The sequence below is a fragment of the Patella vulgata genome, chromosome 1, assembly GCF_932274485.2.
Source record: "Patella vulgata chromosome 1, xgPatVulg1.2, whole genome shotgun sequence".
In the NCBI taxonomy this organism is placed as follows: domain Eukaryota; kingdom Metazoa; phylum Mollusca; class Gastropoda; family Patellidae; genus Patella; species Patella vulgata.
The window spans coordinates 51729415-51752008 of NC_065879.2; the positions used below are offsets into that span (position 1 = coordinate 51729415).

Here is a 22594-nt window from a genome sequence, read left to right on the forward strand (position 1 = left end):
AATTCAAAAAGGCTGCCATAATACACGTTCACGTCCATAAAATTTCGGTAAATGCACCGATTTCAATGATCTTGATGTCTATACCTATGTTTTTGAGGTCAAGGAATCCAGTAAAACACATACGAAGACTCATAATGTTCCCCTTCATAGTGTTTTCTAAAAATGGTCATAATTCTAATCGAACGGATGTATTATTTGCACCTTCTTTTTTGCTAAATGGATGTCAAGAATTCATTATGTTCCATTTCAGTGGAAGACCTTTGTGTCTTAGGTTCTGTAGCGAATTTTCTGACACAGGTATCAAAGGACATTGTTTCTGCTTTGTGAAAATCTCCTGTGGTTCCATCACAGAAAAGACAAGCTGGTTGATGTGGCTCGTCTGTATCCATGGGACATGCTGAAGTGGTTGAACTACGTAGGTGTTTTTTATGCGGTGATTGGGTCGTGTTCATACAAGCCTTTTCTTGCAGCTTCTTGGCTCTCTCCACTTTTGCTGCATTACACAGGACGTAACAACTTTTATGCCATCTACCTTTATGCTTTACCATCGGTTTTTTCATGCTATCACCATCATCTAGTCAGGATATATAAGGGCACTTTGTTCAATTCATGAAAGGCAGATAAATTAGTGGCCAGAGACGAGTAACCTGTTGCTGGTGGGTTTATGGGTGTTCCACCATGTTCTTGACACAGAGCACAAATTGCCCAGTTGGTCGGTTGAACAGATGTAACTGTAGCACATGCCCGAGGAGCGGTTTAAGTCTTTTGGACATGGTAGGTGATTGATTAGATGACCATCACTTGTTTCTGAAAAACAGAATAATACTGATACCTTGTTAAATGTATTTTCACTGAATTATGAAGAATATATTTACAACACTATCGTGTGCATATATAACATGGTGATTGACATGAAATGTGGATTGTTTGTGTTTGATGAGTAATATCTAGTTTCCACTGAAATGGAACATAATGAATTCTTGATATCCGTTTAGCAAAGGAGAAGGTGCCAATAATACATCTGTTCGATTAGAATTATGGCCATTTTTAAAAAGTACTATGAAGGAGAACATTATGAGTCTTCGTATGTGTTTTACTGGATTCCTTGACCTCAAAAACATAGGTATAGACATCAAGATCATTGAAATCAGTGCACTTACAGAAATTTTATGGACGAGAACACGTTTTATGGCGGCCATTTTGAATTTCTCAATTTTTCGCAGGAACAGCTGGAGTAACGTCGTGGTTCCCATCATTTTTTAAATCAGCATACTCAAAAATCTCCTAGGCCAAATTTTCATGCTTCTTTCCGGAAGTGCACATCTCTACCAATAAAATGAAAATTAAATGTGCTGTGCTATTAATTAATATGTGACAAATATTTATTATGGGAATTTGGCGGGGGACATCAGCCTCACCGTTGGCTTGTTTAATATAGGCCTATCTACATTATCTCAAGAGTGTCGTATACACTCCACTGAAATACTGTATTTCACCAATCTGCATCCTCTTGATGATTTTTCTTGAAATTGTAAAGCCGGATTTATGTTGCACGTATGATGAGTAAATACTAGTTTGATCTGCAAATGGAGAGGACAAAAAAGAAAACTGAACAGTTAAAACAAGCTGGTCGACATGAGTGTATCTAAAACTAGCTTTTGACCTAAAACAAACTCTGCACAAGTTCTTTGATCATTATCAAAAGATGTGACAATAGTCAGAACTATGGAAATTCTTGTTTGAGATTTATTTATATTAAAGATTATGTAAGAGGTGAATGTGCCAACTGCGGGTCTTCTTTCTGGCTTGAAATGTTTTATAAATTATGAATTAAACATTTATTAACATGACAAGCCCATAATCAACTCTCTGGGTCATCAGATGACTCTGATTTTAAGTAGAGTAGATAGAACAATACAGCCATATATTTTAGAGTTTAACAATAAATAGATAATCAAGATTTAGTCTTGATTTTAATGTACCGTTCTACAATAGTAAACAAACTACGTTACATTTCGTTAAAACTTCAAATGCTCATAACTTTGCACAGAGCGAAGTAATTTGCTTGATATTTCAATATATTCATTTTTTATACACTCAAATTAAAATATGGTCGTATATTGTCGTCGCCCCATCAGTTCGTCCAGCGTCCACAATTGCTTGTGTACACTCTAGAGACTAACGTTAAAATCCAATCGACACAGTATTTAAGATCATGAGACCCAAGTAGCTTATTGATTTTCAACGATTTCCAACAATTATTGCCAGAGTTATGGTCCTTGATCACAAATTTTTGTGAGCACTCAATAGATCACAGTTATCATCCGATTGAGTTTCTATTTATACACAGTGTTTACGGTCATGAGATGAAGAAGTCTGTTGATTTTCACCGATTTTCAATAATTAATATCAGAGTTGTGGATCTTGATCACGTTGAAAATCATCCAATTGACTTGCCATTTGTACACGAAGAGGACTGTTGATTTCTTCCAGAGTTATGGTCCTTGATCACTTTTAAAAATCATCCAATTTTCCTTAGATTTATACACAATGTTTATAGTCATGAGCCAAAAAAAACATTGATTTTCAGCAATTTCTGATAATTACTGCACGAGTTATGACCCTTGATCACTGTGAAAATTCTTGTGGACACTCTTGAGGCATAAGTTATCATCCGATTGACTTTCATTTTCTACTCATTGTTTATGGTTACAAGACCTAATTTCTTTCCGAGTTATAGCCCTTGATCAGGCACGGATTTAGAGGGGGGGGGGCACCGTCCGTCGTCCACAATTTCTTGTGAACGGTCTAAATCCAAAAATTATTATCCGTTTGTTTTAAAATTGATATATGTGGATTACATTAGTGAGATGAAGAATCCTATTTAATTTCAATAATTCCTCTTCATTACGTCCAGAGTTATGGCCCTTGTTTCACTTTCTTATAACTTGTGAACGCTATTACGCCAAAAGTTATCATCCGATCTTTGTGAAATTTATATGCATTATTGAAATTAGTGAAATGAAGAAGCCTATTGTATTTCAGCAATTTCCGTTTATTACGTCTAGAGATATGGCCCTTGTTTCACTTTATTGAACCTTATGAACGCTCTAACGGCAAAAGTTACCATCCGATCTTTCTGAAATTTATATGCATTATTTAAATTCGTGAACCAAAGAAGCCTATTGAAGTTCAGCAATTTCCGTTCATAACGTCTAGAGTTATGACCCTTGTTTTACTTTATTGAATCTTGTGAACGCCAAAAAGTATCACGCAATCTTTGTGAAATTTATAAGCATGATTTAAATTAGTGAAACGAAGAAGCCTTTTGAATTTCAGCAATTTCCGTCAATTACCTCTAGCGTTATGGCCCTTGTTTCACTTTGTTGAACCTTGTGTGCCCTCAAACGACGAAAATTATAATGTCACCTATATGAAATTGTCTATTAAATGCCCCTAATTACCTTCGAACGACAAAAGTGAACGCTCTAATGACAACAGTTATCATCCAATCTGTATGAAATTTACATGTGTGATTTAAATTAGTAAAGAGAAGAATCCTATTGAATTTCAACAATTTCCATTTATTACTTCTAGAGTTATGGCCATTGTTTCACTTTGTTGCACTTTGTGAACTCTCTAACCTCTAAAGTTATCTTTCGATCTGTATGAAATTTATATGTGCCGTTTAAGTTAGTAAAAAGTTTAATCCTATTGAATTTCAGTAATTTCCGTTTATTACGTCTAGAATTATCGCCCGTTTCACTTTATTGAACCTTGTGAAAGTTATCATCCGATCTTTGTGAAATTTATATGCATAATTTAAATTAGTGAAACCATGAAGCCTATTGAATTTCAGCAATTTACATTAATTACTGCTAGAGTTATGGTCCTTGTTTCACTTTGTTCAACCTTGATTATGCTCGATTGATGATAGTTATCATCCGATATGTATGAAATTTATATGCATCATTTAAATTTGTGAAATTAAGGCCTATTGAATTTCAGTAATTTCAGTCAATAATTTCTAGAGTTATGGCGATTGTGAACGTTTGAATGACAAAAGTGATCATCTGATCTGTATGAAATTTATATGCATTATTTGAATTAGTAACGAAAAAGCCTGTCAAATTTCAACAATTTCTGTAGATTACTTCCAGAGCTGAGACCCTTGTTTCAGTTTGTAGAACCTTGTGAAGTTGTGAATATAAATGACATTATTATTATTATTATTATTATACTCAAACGACAAAAATTATAATCTGATCTGTATGGAACTGTCTTGTAAAGGCCCCCAATTACCTACAAAGGAATAAATATGCGATAACCCTTGTCGACTGCTCAAACGATTTAGCTGCTTTTGATTGAAACCTGAAATGAAACTTTTCATTAAAGCTTGAAATAAAACTTTTGAACAAAACTCAAGTAAAGGTATGTAGACTAGCAAATATCTCCCCTTTCAATCAGATAATATACTTTAAAAATCATCTCCCTTTTCTTATTGTAGGTGGTAGCAGTTTATATATGTCTCACATGAGGGCATTTCTAGGAAGTATTGGTAATTTAAGACCATGTGATTCTCTACGAAGTTTGGTTGAGTTACGCCGTCAACATCAAGAATATGGAAATAAGGCACATAAAGTAGTCAAAAATAGACGGGTAAGTACTGGATGTCATTTCATGAATGACATGAATGCATTGATAAAGGTGTTTTATACCTTATTTTCCACTAACAAACATATTGTTAACCAAATAATTGTAGTTAGGCAAGATTACTAAAATTATTATTAAGCTTTCATATTACATATGAAAGCTTATTGTTTCTGTTAAGATTATTATTGTTATTTTTTTTTTGTGTTTTGTCCACAAATCGGATTTCTCAGAATCTAACCATAGGATCGTTCTGAAACTTTTACCTATCCCCCCAAAAATGGGTGGTGGCTGTTGATTAAATATATTTTCAAAACGTTTTACGAATCCGAAATCACCGAATTTTACGAAGGAATGCATTTGACCTACAATGCTGTAACTTTGTGACTATTTGACCTATTTTACTAATTCTTTTTTCTTTGAGTATCTTGAAACATTTACTTCAAATCTGCAATTTCGGATTTTGGCATTTCGAAAATTCGTCGCTGTCATTTCGAACCGGAAGTTATTACCAATTTGACAACTTCTTTAAAAGTTGTGCGATTTTCGTGAAATTTAGAATGTTAGTAGATCTTGCCAATGCGACTTCAATGATGTCCTTGTAAATTTTCTAAATTATCTCCCCTTGGTGAAATTAAGGATCAAAGTTTTCAAAAAAATCGTCGAAATATAGGTCAGAATGACCTAAAAAAAAAAATTCGATACTAGACAAGTAATTACTGATTCGTACACAAAATATGGAGTTTGTCGATCGAACCGGAAGTGCCACCATCTTTAAACGTGAAAAATCAAAAAGGCTTTTTTGCTATTTTACTTACAGACTCGGGCGTCATATTTTCGGAATCCTGGAAGGAATGCCTAAAAATCTATCGGATCAGAATTTTGATTTCGGTCACGTGATGGTCACCATTTTGAATTGAAAATGAAAAATAGAAGCAATTTGAAGGGCCGGGACTTTGGAACACAAGAACTCTCCTTCTAATTAAGCTAGAATGTTCAAACTTGGTGTAGGCGTTCACTAGGTCAATGTCATGATTGAGTTCAAAGATGAGCATTTTTTGCCTAGGGTAAGCAGAGATAAGCAAGCTGATTTGTTGATTCTTTAGGGCACGATGACATTGGTTATAATGAATGGAGGGCGATGAAACTCTTGTCAATCGAGAGGCTAATAGCTGGCCTGTTGTGTGAAATCATTGTATCATTTTTTGAAAATGTCCGGGGTAGCCGAAAAAAGGAGATCGAAATCCAAAAAGTCGTATTTTTACGATTTGGGGCATTTTTAGAGGTCGTGTAAAGTAAAATAAAGCATGCATATACATATATTATTGATATTAAATATATCATAAAAATTTGGACACAATACGCCCATTACCACCCCGGACTCTGTGCCTTACCCCCATTTTGATCCCATTAAAAAAAAAAGAGTTTTAGCAAAAAAACGATTTTCGGAATTTAATATTGGTTTTAACCCTGTACCCAGACAAGATATACATATTATTATAATCCCTATGAAATATTTTAATTATTTACTGCTATAATATGAATTATCACTTATTCCCCGTTAAATAAATATCGGTCACCGGGTGCAGCTGTACAACTTGAAGGACCCTGGCTTCAAGTCAATTTACGGCTTCCATGAGGGGAAAAAAGTGGATCTTATCGCCTCCTCCGTATGTGATTGCTATTAGTACTATACACATTATCCGTAAAAGACATTTTTTTTTAAAATGAGCGCAACACCAGAAACCGAAATCGACTATTTTGTCTTTATCATACATTAAATATTATATGCCATCGGTTAATTTTTATACGCCCACATTGAAATGTGGTCGTATATTGTCGTCGCCGCCGTCCGGACGGCTAAAGTTAATATCCGATTACTTTAAATTTATACACAGTGTTTAAGGTCATGAGAGGAAGAAGCCTACTGATTTTAAGCGATTTCCGATAATTACTGTCAGAATTATGGTCCTTGACCACTTCAAAAAATCTTGTGCACGCTCTAGAGGTTAAATTCAATATCCGATTGACTTTAAATTTATACACAGTGTTTAAGGTCATGAGATGAAGAAGCCAATTGCTTTTCAGCGATTTCCGATAATTACTGTCAGAGTTATGGCCCTTCATCACTTAAAATAAATCTTGTGGATGCTCTAGAGGCCAAAGCTAATGTCCGATTGACTTTAAATTTATACACAGTGGTTAAGGTCATGATACGAAGTAGGCGATTGATTTTCAGCGATATCTAATATTTACTGCCAGAGATGTGGCCCTGATCACTTCAAAATATCTTGTGGACGCTCTAGAGGCCAAAGTTAATATCCGATTGACTTTCAATTTATGCGCAGTGTTTAAGGTCATGACACGAAGATGCCTACAGTATTGATTTTCAGCGATATCTGATATTTACAGCCATTTCCGATAATTACCGTCAGAGTTATTGCCCTTGATCACTTTAAAAAATCTTGTGGACGCTCTAGAGGCTAAATTCAATATCCGATTGACTTTAAATTTATACAGTGTTTAAGGTCATGAGATGAAGAAGCCAATTGATTTTCAGCGATTTCCGATTGAATCCTTTGAAAATCACACCTAACGCTAAAACTAAAGGCAAAAACGGGCCGGTTTACATTGAAGCACAACTAATTCCTGTCCTGCGTACTCTGTATATAATATACGGTTTTCTAAATATGCCTTGGATGGTAGCCACAAGTCGACAATTTTTGTTTTGTATTTTTCCCATTTTGTTCAGAAGGTAAATGTAACTTTTCAGATACCTGATGACATTTATACTTATTGTTTCAATAGATTCTAATAACCCCCATTGCAGTTAATATGAAAGCTTTCATATCTGCTATGCAGATCTAGTTAAGCTTTCATATTACATATGAAAGCTTATTGTTTCTGTTAAGATTATTAAGCTTTCATATTACATATGAAAGCTTATTGTTTCTGTTAAGATTATTATTGTTATTTTTTTTTTGTGTTTTGTCCACAAATCGGATTTCTCAGAATCTAACCATAGGATCGTTCTGAAACTTTTACCTATCCCCCCAAAAATGGGTGGTGGCTGTTGATTAAATATATTTTCAAAACGTTTTACGAATCCGAAATCACCGAATTTTACGAAGGAATGCATTTGACCTACAATGCTGTAACTTTGTGACTATTTGACCTATTTTACTAATTCTTTTTTCTTTGAGTATCTTGAAACATTTACTTCAAATCTGCAATTTTGGATTTTGGCATTTCGAAAATTCGTCGCTGTCATTTCGAACCGGAAGTTATTACCAATTTGACAACTTCTTTAATAGTTGTGCGATTTTCGTGAAATTTAGAATGTTAGTAGATCTTGCCAATGCGACTTCAATGATGTCCTTGGAAATTTTCTAAATTATCTCCCCTTGGTGAAATTAAGGATCAAAGTTTTCAAAAAAATCGTCGAAATATAGGTCAGAATGACCTTAAAAAAAAATTCGATACTAGACAAGTAATTACTGATTCGTACACAAAATATGGAGTTTGTCGATCGAACCGGAAGTGCCACCATCTTTAAACGTGAAAAATCAAAAAGGCTTTTTTGCTATTTTACTTACAGACTCGGGCGTCATATTTTCGGAATCCTGGAAGGAATACCTAAAAATCTATCGGATCAGAATTTTGATTTCGGTCACGTGATGGTCACCATTTTGAATTGAAAATGAAAAATAGAAGCAATTTGAAGGGCCGGGACTTTGGAACACAAGAACTCTCCTTCTAATTAAGCTAGAATGTTCAAACTTGGTGTAGGCGTTCACTAGGTCAATGTCATGATTGAGTTCAAAAATGAATATTTTTTGCCTAGGGTAAGCAGAGATAAGCAAGCTGATTTGTTGATTCTTTAGGGCACGATGACATTGGTTATAATGAATGGAGGGCGATGAAACTCTTGTCAATCGAGAGGCTAATAGCTGGCCTGTTGTGTGAAATCATTGTATCATTTTTTGAAAATGTCCGGGGTAGCCGAAAAAAGGAGATCGAAATCCAAAAAGTCGTATTTTTACGATTTGGGGCATTTTTAGAGGTCGTGTAAAGTAAAATAAAGCATGCATATACATATATTATTGATATTAAATATATCATATAAAAAACTAAACAATGAATCAGCTGTCATTGACAGATTTTATATTATAAGCATGGTCAGTGGAAGGTCAGCGTATTGTCTAACTTGAACTCACTGACTCCGTAACATTATTGTGGGTATGGTATAAGCTGAATTTGATGAGATGCACATATCTCGTATGACTATTTGGTACTTACAGTGTTAGACTTTGTCGTAACGTTACGGTCTCCATTCATCAAATCGTCGTTGGGACTATAATACGATTTTGAATCAAGTTATTTATCACTGAGGGACTCAAAATTAGGTTTGATGTAGCTCTGCTCATTTACAGTGGCGAATTTAACGGGCTCATGGGTTCCAGCTCCCTCCTCTAGAAATTTCACAGCACCCGCATGGATTGTGGCTAATTTTGTGGCAGAATTTTATTTTTCTGGGGGAGGTATTTCTAAATGGCTCCGACACAAGTGCCTGAAATGCCATGAAATCACGTTTTCGGCCTCCAATTAAAATTTCTTAGCGGGAGAACCCCCTGACCCGACCCCCTTGCGGGGCTTCACGGTCGGTATCAGCCCCCCTCCCCACCACCATGGTTAATCCGGCGTTGATGTTCCCTCTTGTGCAGCTGCAAAAGAATGTACAAGTTCATTGCCTCATTGTCAAAGATCCCACTTTTCTACCCCAGTTCGGGTAATGAGGTCGAGCGTATATTGTATAGGGGATATTAAACAAGCAAACAGTATGGCTGATGTCTCCCGCCAAAACCCCAAAGTAAAAGATGACACATTAATTAATCGCACTTTCATATTTTTTTCAAAAGTATCGAGCAATCAAACTATACTGTAAATTGCATCACTCTCTGTCAGATAGAAATCAAGGTTATCTTGTCCCAAAGCATCGACCAATGAAATTGCCAAGCTGTAGCTCAAAATGTTCAGTCAAGACCTGATGAACATCTACACCAAGTTTAAACATTCTAGCTCAATTAAAAGCTGGGTTGTTATGTTCCAGTACTTCATTATAACCAAAGTTATCATACCCCAAAGCATCAACCAATTCAAAGTCCCGGCCAATCAAGTTGCTTTGCTTATCCTGACTAAGAGAATGCTCATTGTCGAACTTGGTCAAGGTAATATGGTCAAGGTACTAATGTAATGAAACTATACACAAAGTTTCATCAAATTGCTTATCTCTGCTTACCCATTTTAATAGTCCCCTGCCAATCGAAAAGCCCCCCGACCCACCCACTCCACTCCCGTGTAATACATTAGGTTATAATTGTGTTACAAACGTATCACAAGGAGCATTTGAATATTCTCTCTGAGGCATCTGATACCACTTGTCATTGAGGTGTTCACACAGCCAACTCATTTTTGTTTGTTTGTGTTATCTTTATTCAGTATAAATCAACTAATACAAATGAAAAAAAGTACTTGGTTTAATGAGATTATCTTTTGAGAGTTGGTCATACAGGTATCACTAATCATAATTGCTCTTAACTTCAAATAAATATACACGATTATGTGTATTCTAAATATCAAATAAAACAATGATGATTTCTTTACAATAGCAGTACAACAAATTTATTCGCAATATTTTCCTTTGATCAGTTGATCAAAAACCTGATTATATTTACAATATATTCTAGGTCTTTGCTCTTTATTCCATTGGTTCAAAATATGATAAAAGAGGCTTATCAAAAAGTTTATATCATGTAGTCTTATATAACAAATAGAACAATGACATACAAGATGTTTCAAATCATAATCTATTTGCATTATTTATTTCAATAATTTGACCTGTGATATTCATGTATAAAGCAAAATAGTAAACATTGAATTTCATTCACTTTTATGTATAATATAGTATTAAACCGGTTAATTATTGTATACAACATTTATTTAATTTCATAGCAACATTTTATACTATTGTATTCATTGTAGTTTTTTGTCATTATTAGCCCAGTCCGTGCATAGCATTATGATGTGAAATCCCATTTCATTTCAATTATAATAGTCTTCATCTAGAAACAATATTACTATTTATATTGGTATGTTACTACCAAGATATAACAATAAAATTAGCAAAAGTATGTATAAATTAATAAAGTTCTCTTTAGTATCTTTCATGAATAGTCAATTGTTCAATACCATTATTTCTCTTCACCTCATGCAAATAAATTGAAATGGGATTTAATGTTCAACTGTTTTACTTCACAACTTACATAAATCATTTGGTGATAAAGAAACATACATTTCTAGTATTTTTTTAACATAGTGTACTATACTATGCATCATTATATAGAAGACATATGAATGAATAAACAAAAATATGGCAAAATGAACAACATGAGAATGATTGTAGAAGTATAAGAACAAAGCAATTGTTTAATATTAAAAATATTTGATTTTCTTCTATTTTAAAGTTACATCCTTTACATTTGTATTTATACATTGTATGCAAAACATAATTAGAGAGAAATGGGTTTAACGTCCACTCAACACAAACAAGGTCATTTCGGGACTAACATATGGTTTAATTTTATTTCAATAATTTGCTTGCGCGTAGGGGGGTTTAGCAGTGGGGGGAAACCAGAGTACCCGGAGAAAATCAGGAGTATGGACAGGTGACCCTACTCCTTGCCACGTACAACCAGGGATTCGAGACCACGCCAGTTGACTTAATGGCAGGCCGTATGATACAGCATGCACACACTAACCATTCGGCCATCCAACCCAATACAGCAAGGATGAACAAATATTAGCATGTTTTAATGTTCATTATTAAAATAGAATACAAACAATGTAAGAATAATTATAATATCATGTATCAAACCAAAACAAATAATTCAATTTCAATAACTATTGAGAGCTGGCTGAAAAATTCTAAACCCATCTGTGAAAGAACTGTATAGAATTGTATAAAGTCCATTGTTTCCATTTATTTTTCTATGTAGTCACTTTTGAAGTGTACACTCTCACTCTTTAGTTAATGATGTTGCATGGCCTTGATGTCTGCCAGGAAGAAATTATCTTCAGTTACCCTTAAAAAATTGATCACAGCTGACATGACGTAATCATAGAGGGAAAATGATATCACCCATTTATGAACAGAAGTATTGTCTGAATAGAACACCTTTATAATACTTCTATTGATAGTCTGGCTGTTTTTAAGGTAGTCAATCAGCAGAATAGTTTAGGAATCATAAACGAGTGAACCCATCACCTGTCCAGTCGAAAGAACTGACCTGGCTTGATTGGGGACTTGCGAGTCTGGATGCTTCCATTGTTTTTATTGAATTTTGCATTCTGGTTGAAACTGATGAATCCAGGTCTCCTCTATGTTTAAAAATCTGGCTAAAATTTTTTTAGGAAATATTGAAAACAGCAAAGATTGTCACTGGATGTCACTGGATCAAGTACCTCCTGCAACCATTTCTTTAGTGCAGAAAAGGAAGGGCCATTGTCTCCTATAGTGGAGACCGTATCCACATATTTCAATGTTTGGGTTAGGACTTTCAGTTGCAGATACTTGATGACTGCCATATCGATAGTTCTGTCCATTTTTGGTGATTTCAATGGGTAGGTTCACAAGATTGTCTGGTACAAATACAATAATAACACTTCAGCTGCAGGTCTTATGTCTATGATTCATTCAATGATTCTACTTGTGGTGGTAAAAGCCAATTAAATCTCTCCTCTTCAGATCTAGAACTTTTCAGCCAGCTGTTGTATTATAGTGTATCCACACAAAGAAAAATTAACACAGAGAAAAATCATTATTACATAATAAATATATAAAATGACAATAAATGATGTGGTATTCATATTTCAATCAGAAGACGGAGAAAAATGGGGTTTAAGTCCACTCGACAGAAACTAGGTATTTTGGCATTAACACATGGTCCAATTTTATTTCAATAATTTGCTTGTGCGTATGGGTCATTAGCAATGGAAGGAAACTGGAGTTCGCAGAGAAAACCCTCGAAGGATGAACGTGCTACCCTACTCCTTGCCACGTACAACTGGGGATTTGAAACCACACCAGTTCACTAAATGGCAGACCTTATGATACAGCGCGCACATACTAACCATTCACCCCCCCCCCCTTATTTCAAACAACAAAATTAAATGTATTGATACAAATATATATCTATGGATACAAATATATCTGTACAAATGTATATAGATAGAATAATCGTATAGATAAAGAAAAATTAAAATCCCCGGCTACAATCCAACCAGGGAATAGCGGGAGTGTAGACGATCTGGGACCTAGCTCTCCAAACAAATTACGCTCCTGAAGCAAAAAGAAAGAGTAAATCGGTGCTGCCTGTTGTGTGTATTATATGTAAAAAACGTGACAGATTTGTCACTGTTGGAGAAAATAGGAAGAAGGGTGTATTAACACAGACTCAGACCCAAACAGGCTCAGGTAGGCCTAATGTTAATATTATGTTACTTACTAAATTTATAATTATTACTAATAAATATTAAATATATTCATCCTACAGTTTTTAATTATTGTGTTGTTGTTTTTGTTGTAAATGGAATCAGAAGTGCTACTGCAATCACTGTAAAATTGTTATGAAGCTAGCCAGTAAAGCCCTTTACCCCATTTGTTGATTTGGCACAGTCATTGGTTAAAGTGTTGCACATTTGCTTGCACAAGGGATGAAACATAGAGAAGTTAACTTGTTTTTTTATTTTCTTGGCCCACTTGTAGGTGCCTTGCTAAGACGATCTGTCTCTAGACCATTTCCGCTCACACAAAGGATCTGAACTAAACCGCATGCCAGAGTTGACCAGCCAGGTACATGTACATGTAGGCCTCAAAGTGACATTCCCTCCCCCACCCTTGAGCACAAACAACATTCAACGCTATATGGTGTATAATTTGTTTGCAAATTTGTTTGTAGGCCAACTGTTGAAAGCTGCTGAATTGAAAGAGGATGAAGATATTTTAAGGCATATCAGAGGGCAAGATTGTGTGGCCATTGAGGTCAGATATCACCAAAAATGTTATAGGCAATATACATGTACTGAATTTCTTAGACAGTATCAGAAAGGTAAATATTTGTGATGTTTTTTTTATTTGTATTCTCCGCCTTCTTGCCACTGGTATTATTCAAATAAAACTGAACCATGGGTGAGTCCTGAAATTACTATGTTTTTGTCCAGTGGACGTTAAACCGCAATTCTCCTCTCTATCTCTCCTTGTACTGCTAATGCCTTCCTGTCTTCATTAGCTGGTTTCTGCATGAAAATAAGATGTTAACCCCTGTGTAAGTGTCTTTTTCCTCTGTTGTACGAAATTAATGAGAGTAAACCAAGCTCCAGAATTTTGTTTTAATTGTGTACATGTATATGTTTATTTATATTTTTCAGCAAAGATGACTAGCCCTCCGTCGAATATTAAACCACATACAATATATTCTGTGAAGATGTCATAAGAGAAAGAATCATAAATGGCCAGCAAAGTTGTCTTGTACAGAGAGAGAGAGAAAGAGAAATGGGGTTTAACGTCCACTCAACACAAACTAGGTCATTTTGGGACTAACATACGGTTTCAATTTTATTTCAATAATTCGCTTGCGCGTATGGGTCTTTAGCAGTGAGAGGAAACCGGAGTGCCCGGAGGAAACCCACGAGGTTGAGAAAACGCCTCTATCTCCATGCCACATACGCTCACACCTGGGATCAAAGCCACAGCCACAAGCCAGAGGTGACCGACCAGCTAGAGGTCGAAGCGCGGCACTCTAGGCCATCCCAACCCCCCTTTCTTGTACAGACCTGTGCATGTGTAGTCAATGTGAAAATGAAAAAAAAACTGTTAAAGAGACCGAATTTGATGTTAATACATTTAGTGACAGTGATGATGATAATGAAGATTAACTTTGATGACATTTGATGTGCAGAGTAACTGTTTAATTTTGATTTTCAATGATTGTTTCACTTTAATAAATAATTTCACAACTGTTCATCCTGTTTTCTAACCTTTCCCTTCATTCCAGCCCAGATACACAATTATTTTTTTTAACTTATATCTACATGTATGTTTGTAATTTGACCATTAATCATATCCGAAATAGTAGTTCACAGCTACATGTACAGTTGTAAAAATACTGTAGTGGCTAATTGAAAGGGAACATGTATGTGGGTTTAGAATGTTTATCTTAGTGGAAAAAAATCATGTGGTTCAATGCTTATAAAGTGCTACTGATCTCCATTATTTCAAAAGCATATCACTCAACTACTGTCAAACATATCCCCTGGCTAGAATATGCTACAAATCGACTCTAGCATGTTCCATACAAGCGATAATTTCTGAGCAAACATCCAACAACCAACCCTAACAGGCCCTTGAGATCCAACAAACAAAATAATTATTGGGCTTGTTTGCCCACACCTGGTCTTATGATTCATACAAGACCTGATAGTCTATCAATTACAGGCATTTGACAGAAAGGGAGATAATTCTTTTTTACCGTTAATGGATTTCCACAATTCTTTATTCACCCATGACATTTGTGTTTTGAGCATTTTTATTTACATCAAAATCTGTCCAATAAACTGTTCATTGCCAAGGATGAAGGCATGAGGTGTTTTACCAACTATTTAATTTTATGTCAACTTCAGAATTGTTAGTACACAAATAGCATTTATTTGACAATTTTGACGAATTTCATCTGGCCCTAAATCAATAAATTGAAAACATTTTGCTTGGAACTCCCAGATTTTGTCTTCCTGGCATCATAAGCTTTCCAAAAATGTATAGTTTTTCTTTTATGGAAGACCGTGTAGCGGAGTTGTGTTTCTAAGCTAGCTAGAAATTTTGGCTGCAGGCCTACACCTCCCAAGCTAAATTTCCCTCATGTCATCCTGTATAGCAAAGGCATATGCCTGTCTTAATTAACCCAGTACTAAACACAATTTACTTGTTTAATTTTTCCAGCATTTTTCAGGATAGCTGATGGGATGCGGGTCAAGTTATGCCACTTGTCTATTTAATTATTTACAAGTGAAAAATCGAATTAACTTCACCAAATTTTTACTCATTATAATGATTTTTTTTTTCTGTTCATATTATTTCTATGACATGTGACAGTGACTGTGAATATGAAAGCTTTAATATCTGCTTAGCAGATCTAGTTATTATTATTATTATTATTTACCGCGGGAGCCTAAATCTCCATGATCGAAAACAGATATCGATCTGGAATTAGATTTTTTATCAGGAAACCATTTGGTGGCTACTTGATAAAATATTTTTGAAATTTCTGCGCATACCGGAAGTGACCGAACTTTGTACGTTGTCTAAAAATTGAAAATTGGCCATAGTTTCGTCAATTCTTTATCCATTTTCAAGCAAAATGTAATTTGGAATCCCTGAATCTTTTCTGAGACAATGGCTATCTCACATTTTTCAATTTCTAACATTCGTCTATGACTTTTATCGTTCGAAAATTGAAAACATGTTGGTTACGAGACAATTTTTGTTATTTTTCAAAATTTTCAAATTTGACTTACATTTTTGGATACCTGAAGTCCATCCGATTCCAGTATTATAAGTTTTATTCAGAGTTATCGCCCTTTATTTTTCGATTTTTTTCGAATTTTCTTCCCATTTTGTGAGCTCGGGTTTCGTTTTATGGCAGAATTGACGTTTCTGAAACTTCTGGAACATGAAGTTATAGTCCAATACCAACTTATAAAGCAATTTCGACAAGAATCCTTAAACCGGAAGTAGTCGAAATAATATGCGATATTTTGAAAAAAAAAGTGAAAAATTGGTGTTTTGGGTAAAAACACGATTTCTCCGTCCGATATCAACGGATTAAACAAATTAAGGTATCATTTGGTCGGACGGTGATTGGACCACTGAATGATACCCAATTCCTGCAGATACTATGATCAGGCAGCAAAATATGGCACGCTGAAAATCAAGTATTTTCTGATTTTTAGCATTTTTGGACGCCTGTATCTCAAAAACTACGCCAGCGATTTTTATGAAACTTTCTCTATCGAGAGACCTTGTGTACGAAGCATTCCATTACGACTTTGAAATATCTGGAATAGGTGAAATAACGGACTGAAAATCGAAAAAAGTCGAAAAATCGTGAAATTTTGGAAAATGTTCTACTATTTTTTTATTTTAAGAGATTTTCAAAAAAAGGTTGTATATTCTTATAGCTGACCTAATTACGATTCTAACGATGTATAATATGTATGTAGTTATTGAAATTTAATTTTCGATATTTTAATTTTTTTGCATTGTTGGCACTTTTGAACATAGGATTTCTCAGGGGCATTTTATCTGATCAGATAATGTAATATATCATTACAGAGCCCTGTGGCTATTTTAGTGCCCAAACCAGCTATTAAAACTATTCCGACAATAATAATCATACCGGAAGTATTCAAAAAATGAAAAAAAAAGGTTAAAAACATTGTCGCACTTGCGAAAAAATTGATGTCTCCCTTAGGTAATAGCGGACCAAAAGAACTAAAGTGTCGTTGGATAGCCCTATTAATGGACCATCATATGGTATCTAAATAATACGATTTTGATGGTAAGGAAATAAATTATTGTATGAAGAAAAATCTAGTATTTTCCGATTTTTTAACATTCTGAGACGCCATTTTCTTGAAAACGACGCCTACGATTTTTCTTAAACTTTTCTTACTCAAAGTCCTATCGGTTGTCTATATAGTGAATCCAAAATGAAAAGCATTGAAATAATATAGGTGGTCCAAAAATGGCCTCAAACTTTGAAAAAAATTGAAAAATCGTTAAATTTTTGGAAACGCTCTTTGATTTATCTTTTTTTCCAAATAACTCATTGGATGTTTCTGACACTTCTGGTACAGAAAGTTAAGTATCCAAAGAACTTCATAAAGCTATAACGACAATGATTGTAAAACCGGAAGTAGTCGAAAAAATGTCCGATATTTTGAAAAAAAAATTTTTTTTACGAAAACCTTTTTAATTTTTTTTTACGAAAACCTTTTTTATTTATGAATATTTTTTGATGGTATTTTACACAGGGTTAAAATATCATCCTACTTGAGCAGAAATGAGAAAAAAAAATATCTCGGTAATTTGCGTTAGTCGCCATCGGCTAATTTAGTTTTTCGTACCCAGAAAAATTATTTATTGTTCGATTTGTATAAAGCAAAGTTCATATGCTTCGTGGTCCCAATTGTAATTTTTTTTGTTACGGTGAAATATTTCTATCGGCAACGGAAGTGACGTAATATTAACTCTAACACCTCTGTTACAGGAAGTTAAGTATCTATTGGACTATCTTATGATACCAAATTCATATGGATACTACGAAAAAGCAGCAAAATATGGTACGCTGAAAGTCAAGTATTGTCTGATTTTGAGCGTTTTTGGACGCCCATATCTTGAAAACTACTCAAGCGATTTTTCTGAAACATTCTCTTGCGAGAGTCCTCTCGGTAGTCTCGTGTATGATACATTCCATTTTAAAGACTTTGAAATATCTTGAATAGGTCAAACAACGGGCTGAATATCGAAAAAAGTCGAAAAATCGTGAAATTTTGGAAAATGCTCTATTATTTTCTTATTTTATGAGATAACGATTATGTATTGAGTTATTGAAATTTTTCTGAAACTTTCTCTATCGAGATACCCTTTGGTAGTCTTGTGTACGAAACATTCCTTTAAGACTTTGATATATCTGGAATAGGTCAAATAACGACCTGAAAACCGAAAAAAGTCGCAAAATCGTGTAATTTTGGAAAATGCTCTATTTTTTTATTTTAAGACATTATCAAAAAAAAGTTACATATTCAGATAGCTGATGTAATTACGATTTTAACGATGTATAATATGTATTGAGTTATTGAAATTTGATTTTCGATATTTTGACATTTTTGGCACCTTTGAACATAGTATTTCTCAGGTGCATTTTTGTCTGATCAGATAATGTAATAAACCATAACAGGGCCCTACGGTTATTTAAGTGCCCAAACCGGTTATTAAAACTACCACGACAGTAATCTCCACACCGGAAGTATTCAAAAAATTTTTAAAAAGGTTTAAACATATGGCGCTTTTGCGAAAACTTGATTTCTCCGTCAGATATTAGCGGACCAAAGTGTCGTTGGATAGCTCCATGGATAAGCCAATGAAATGATTCGTTGCAACGAGTGAGTATTCCACTAGAAACAACAACGCTATCTGGTTAATAAACGTCCGACGTTATACGAAACGATATATAGATCTGTATGTAATGTGATTGCTGTGTGGGATTAGGGGATTGTGCCTGGACCATGGTGTTCTCTGTATGTTGTCAAGTCCTCCATTCTACACCACTGTGGAGGGTGATCTGCTAAAACAATCGAACACAGGACCACTCCAATGTATGCGTGGGACCTTGGTTTTATTTCCCATTCAAATCAGGGCCGGTAGAAGTTCTTCTCGATTTGGGAGAGGCTTCCATCCTAGGTCCTTATAGGCGAGGGTCCAGGGGCCGCAATAACCTGGAGAAAAAGAGTGCTTGCTGCAAAATTATTGTTGGGCGGTGACCCCCCCCCCCCCCCCCCCCCCCCGTCGTCGGGCCTGTAAATGACTGTTCCGTGCTAGACCCTATTAATTATAACAATGCACTTTCTTAGCCAATACCATGATCAATGACAGGACCGCTAGGTCAGCCAGTCAACGCCTTACTCACCGAGCCACAACGATTTGTAAGGATTCTATTTTTTTGTCCCCCGCCTTTCGAAGAAAGCAGGGGACTATTAAAATGGGTTCGTCCGTCTGTCTGTCCGTCCGTCTGTCTGTCCGTCACACTTTTTGGGACACAATAACTCTCTTCCTAATTGAGCTAGAATGTTCAAACTTGGTGTATGTGTTTATTAGGTCAATGCCTTGATGGAGTTCGAAGATGAGCATTTTCCGCTTAGGGTAAGCAGAGATAAGCAATTTGATTGGTTGATGCTTTGGGACACGATAACTCTCTTCCTAATTGGGCTAGAATGTTCAAACTTGGTGTATGTGTTGATTAGGTCAATGCCTTGATGGAGTTCGAAGATGAGCATTTTCCGCTTAGGGTAAGCAGAGATAAGCAATTTGATTGGTTGATGCTTTGGGACACGATAACTTTTAATTGAGCTAGAATGTTCAAACTTGGTGTATGTGTTTATTAGGTCAATGCCTTGATGGAGTTCGAAGATGAGCATTTTCCGCTTAGGGTAAGCAGAGATAAGCAATTTGATTGGTTGATACTTTGGGGCACGATAACTCTCTTCCTAATTGAGCTAGAATGTTCAAACTTGGTGTATGTGTTGATTAGGTCAATGCCTTGATGGAGTTCGAAGATGAGCATTTTCCGCTTAGGGTAAGCAGAGATAAGCAATTTGATTGGTTGATGCTTTGGGACACGATAACTTTAGTTCTAATTAAGTGAGATTGATGAAACTTGGTGTATAGTTTCATTACAGTAATACCTTGACTAAGTTTGATAATGAGCATTTTCTGCTCAGGGTAAGCAGAGCGATACGCAATTTGATTTTTATATGTGTCCTCTAATTATTTTCCTATTTCGGCGGGGGACATCAGCCTCACTGTTGGCTTGTTGTTCCAGTTGTGGAGTTATCTGTCCGTGCACAGGATGGTATGACTGTGCATCCGAATATATTATGACCGAGGGTCAAATGATGTATGCATAGATCAATTTTATGGGGGGAATTTGGTCCAACGGCTTCACTATGACATACATTTAATTCTAATTCTGAATGTTAGGAGTCTGTAGTTGCCTACTATGACAAATCAAGTAATTATATGATGCCCCAATCAAAAGGAACAACCCTGTAAACCAAAAGTACAACGTACTATGAGAGAAACCTTGCCCAGATAGTGGGGGGTTGGATGGCCGAATGGTTAGCATGCGCGCGCTGTATCATACGATCTGTCATTGAGTCAACTGGCTTGGTTTCGAATCCCCTGTTGTACGTGACAAGGAGTAGGGTCGCCTGTCCAACCTCGTGGGTTTTCTCCGGGTCCTCCGGTTTCCTCCCACTGCTAAAGACCCCTATGCGCAAGCGATTAATTGAAATAAAATTGAACCATGTGTTAGTCCCAAAATGACCTAGTGTGTGTCGAGTGGACGTTAAACTCATTTCTCTCTCTCTCTCTCTTGCCCAGATAGTGGTTCTACAGTCTACTGTTATTTTAAATTCCAACTTCACAGGGATCTTATCATGCATGGCAATTATGGGAGAGAACGAAATGGGGTTTAGCGTCCACTCGACACAAACTAGGTCATTTCGGGACTAACATATGTTTTTAACTTTATTTCAATAATTCGCTTGTGCGTAGGGGTCTTTAGCAGTGGGAGGAAAACGGAGTGCCCAGAGGAAACACACAAGGTTGAGAAGGCGCACTAATTTAGCATCTATTGATTATTGATGAATAACGATTAATTTTTGAACGGTGATCGAAAATTAAAAGCTTGAAAATTGGCCACTCGTTAACAAAATTGAATGATCAGCTTTAAACTGGACACAAGTACAAATTAGATGAATATGTGAGATTTAAAATGACCTTCACGAATGTTTTAAACAAACATTTGATATCAAACGATTGTTAAAGAATTTAGTGCTAGATACACAGGATTAAATGATACCCAGATTACAGTGATTTCTGATGAACTTTCTCGGCTTACAGAGAATTGAACACAGGAACTCAAGTTCAGACAGGCAATGTCTTACCCACTGAGTATTGAGGATTTGGTTTGAGTTACAAGGGACCTTAGTGGCTTATCCATGTCTGAACAGTGAACACATATATGTTGTTCCTTGTCAGGCTTTCCATTCTGCCCCACTGACAAGGGAGGAACCATTATGGAAAATCCAAAATAGCTTTCTTGGCAACACCAGCCTTGAACATTGGACCTGTAGGTTAGATAGCTACCAGAAGAGGAATCATAAGGACAGCCAACTTTAATTTTTCCAAACACAGATTACAAGTCAGATTTTGCATTCTTAATTTATTTTAGATACAATAAGGAACCAGAATAAAGTTGAAGGAAAAACATTAAGATTTCAGCAAGATTCTTTAAAATTGGAAATAAGACATCTTTCCTTGAAAACCTGAAATGATATATGAAATGGAATATCAATGAGGTTTTAATGTCCTACTGCTGCTTATAAAAACAGCCATGCACCATGCAGTAGTTTTTGGCATGGAATATGGCCAACTGCTATTTTGCTTTCTCACTTTCAAGGTTTTGCTATGAATCTATGAGGTAAATTTTCTGTAGTCTTATTTGTTTTCTAACTGTTCTTTTTTAATGCTCTCAACTTGTGCATGAGACCTTGGTTTTCACTCCAATGCAAAACTATAGTCACTGTATTGTTCTTTCTGGCTGAACCATTAATATTGCACAGGGACAGGATGTAAGTGAATAAGTGACAACACCAAGTAGGCGCTATTGCTTTAGTTTTATAGGGTTTGGACGCTACTGCACTTAGTTTACATATCATTGAGACTTACCACAGTGTTGATCTGCCCATCACCAAAAGCAAAATAATAATCCAGTTTGGTACAAGTACAGGCGCTCCAATGAAATTCAATAATAAATGCTAAAAAAAATTAAAAAATACAAAATTATAATTTTGTAAATCAAATGATATATGAAATGGAATATCAATGAGGTTTTAATGTCCTACTGCTGCTTATAAAAACAGCCCTGCACCATGCAGTAGTTTTTGGCATGGAATATGGCCAACTGCTATTTTGCTTTCTCACTTTCAAGGTTTTGCTATGAATCTATGAGGTAAATTTTCTGTAGTCTTATTTGTTTTTCTAACTGTT

The 22594-nt window shown here is 35.4% G+C and overlaps 1 protein-coding gene and 1 long non-coding RNA gene across 8 annotated transcripts in view; one reads left to right on the forward strand and one right to left on the reverse strand.

Annotated features, from left to right (window-relative positions):
* Nucleotides 1–22594, forward strand: part of LOC126830100 (rho guanine nucleotide exchange factor 9) — a 313984-nt gene that overhangs the window by 197039 nt on the left and 94351 nt on the right. For all 7 annotated transcript variants that reach the window (XM_056102552.1, XM_050560388.2, XM_050560380.2 and 4 more), the window contains one exon: nt 4508–4659. In XM_056102552.1, the coding sequence (XP_055958527.1) occupies nt 4508–4659 (152 nt within the window). The remainder of the gene's footprint in view (nt 1–4507; nt 4660–22594) is intronic.
* The window catches only part of LOC126830634 (uncharacterized), a 59656-nt gene continuing 58804 nt past the window's right edge, over nt 21743–22594 (reverse strand). The window contains exons 9-10 of the long non-coding RNA XR_007683895.2: nt 22274–22362; nt 21743–21870 (exon numbers count right to left, since the gene is read on the reverse strand). This is a non-coding gene — a long non-coding RNA (uncharacterized LOC126830634). The remainder of the gene's footprint in view (nt 21871–22273; nt 22363–22594) is intronic.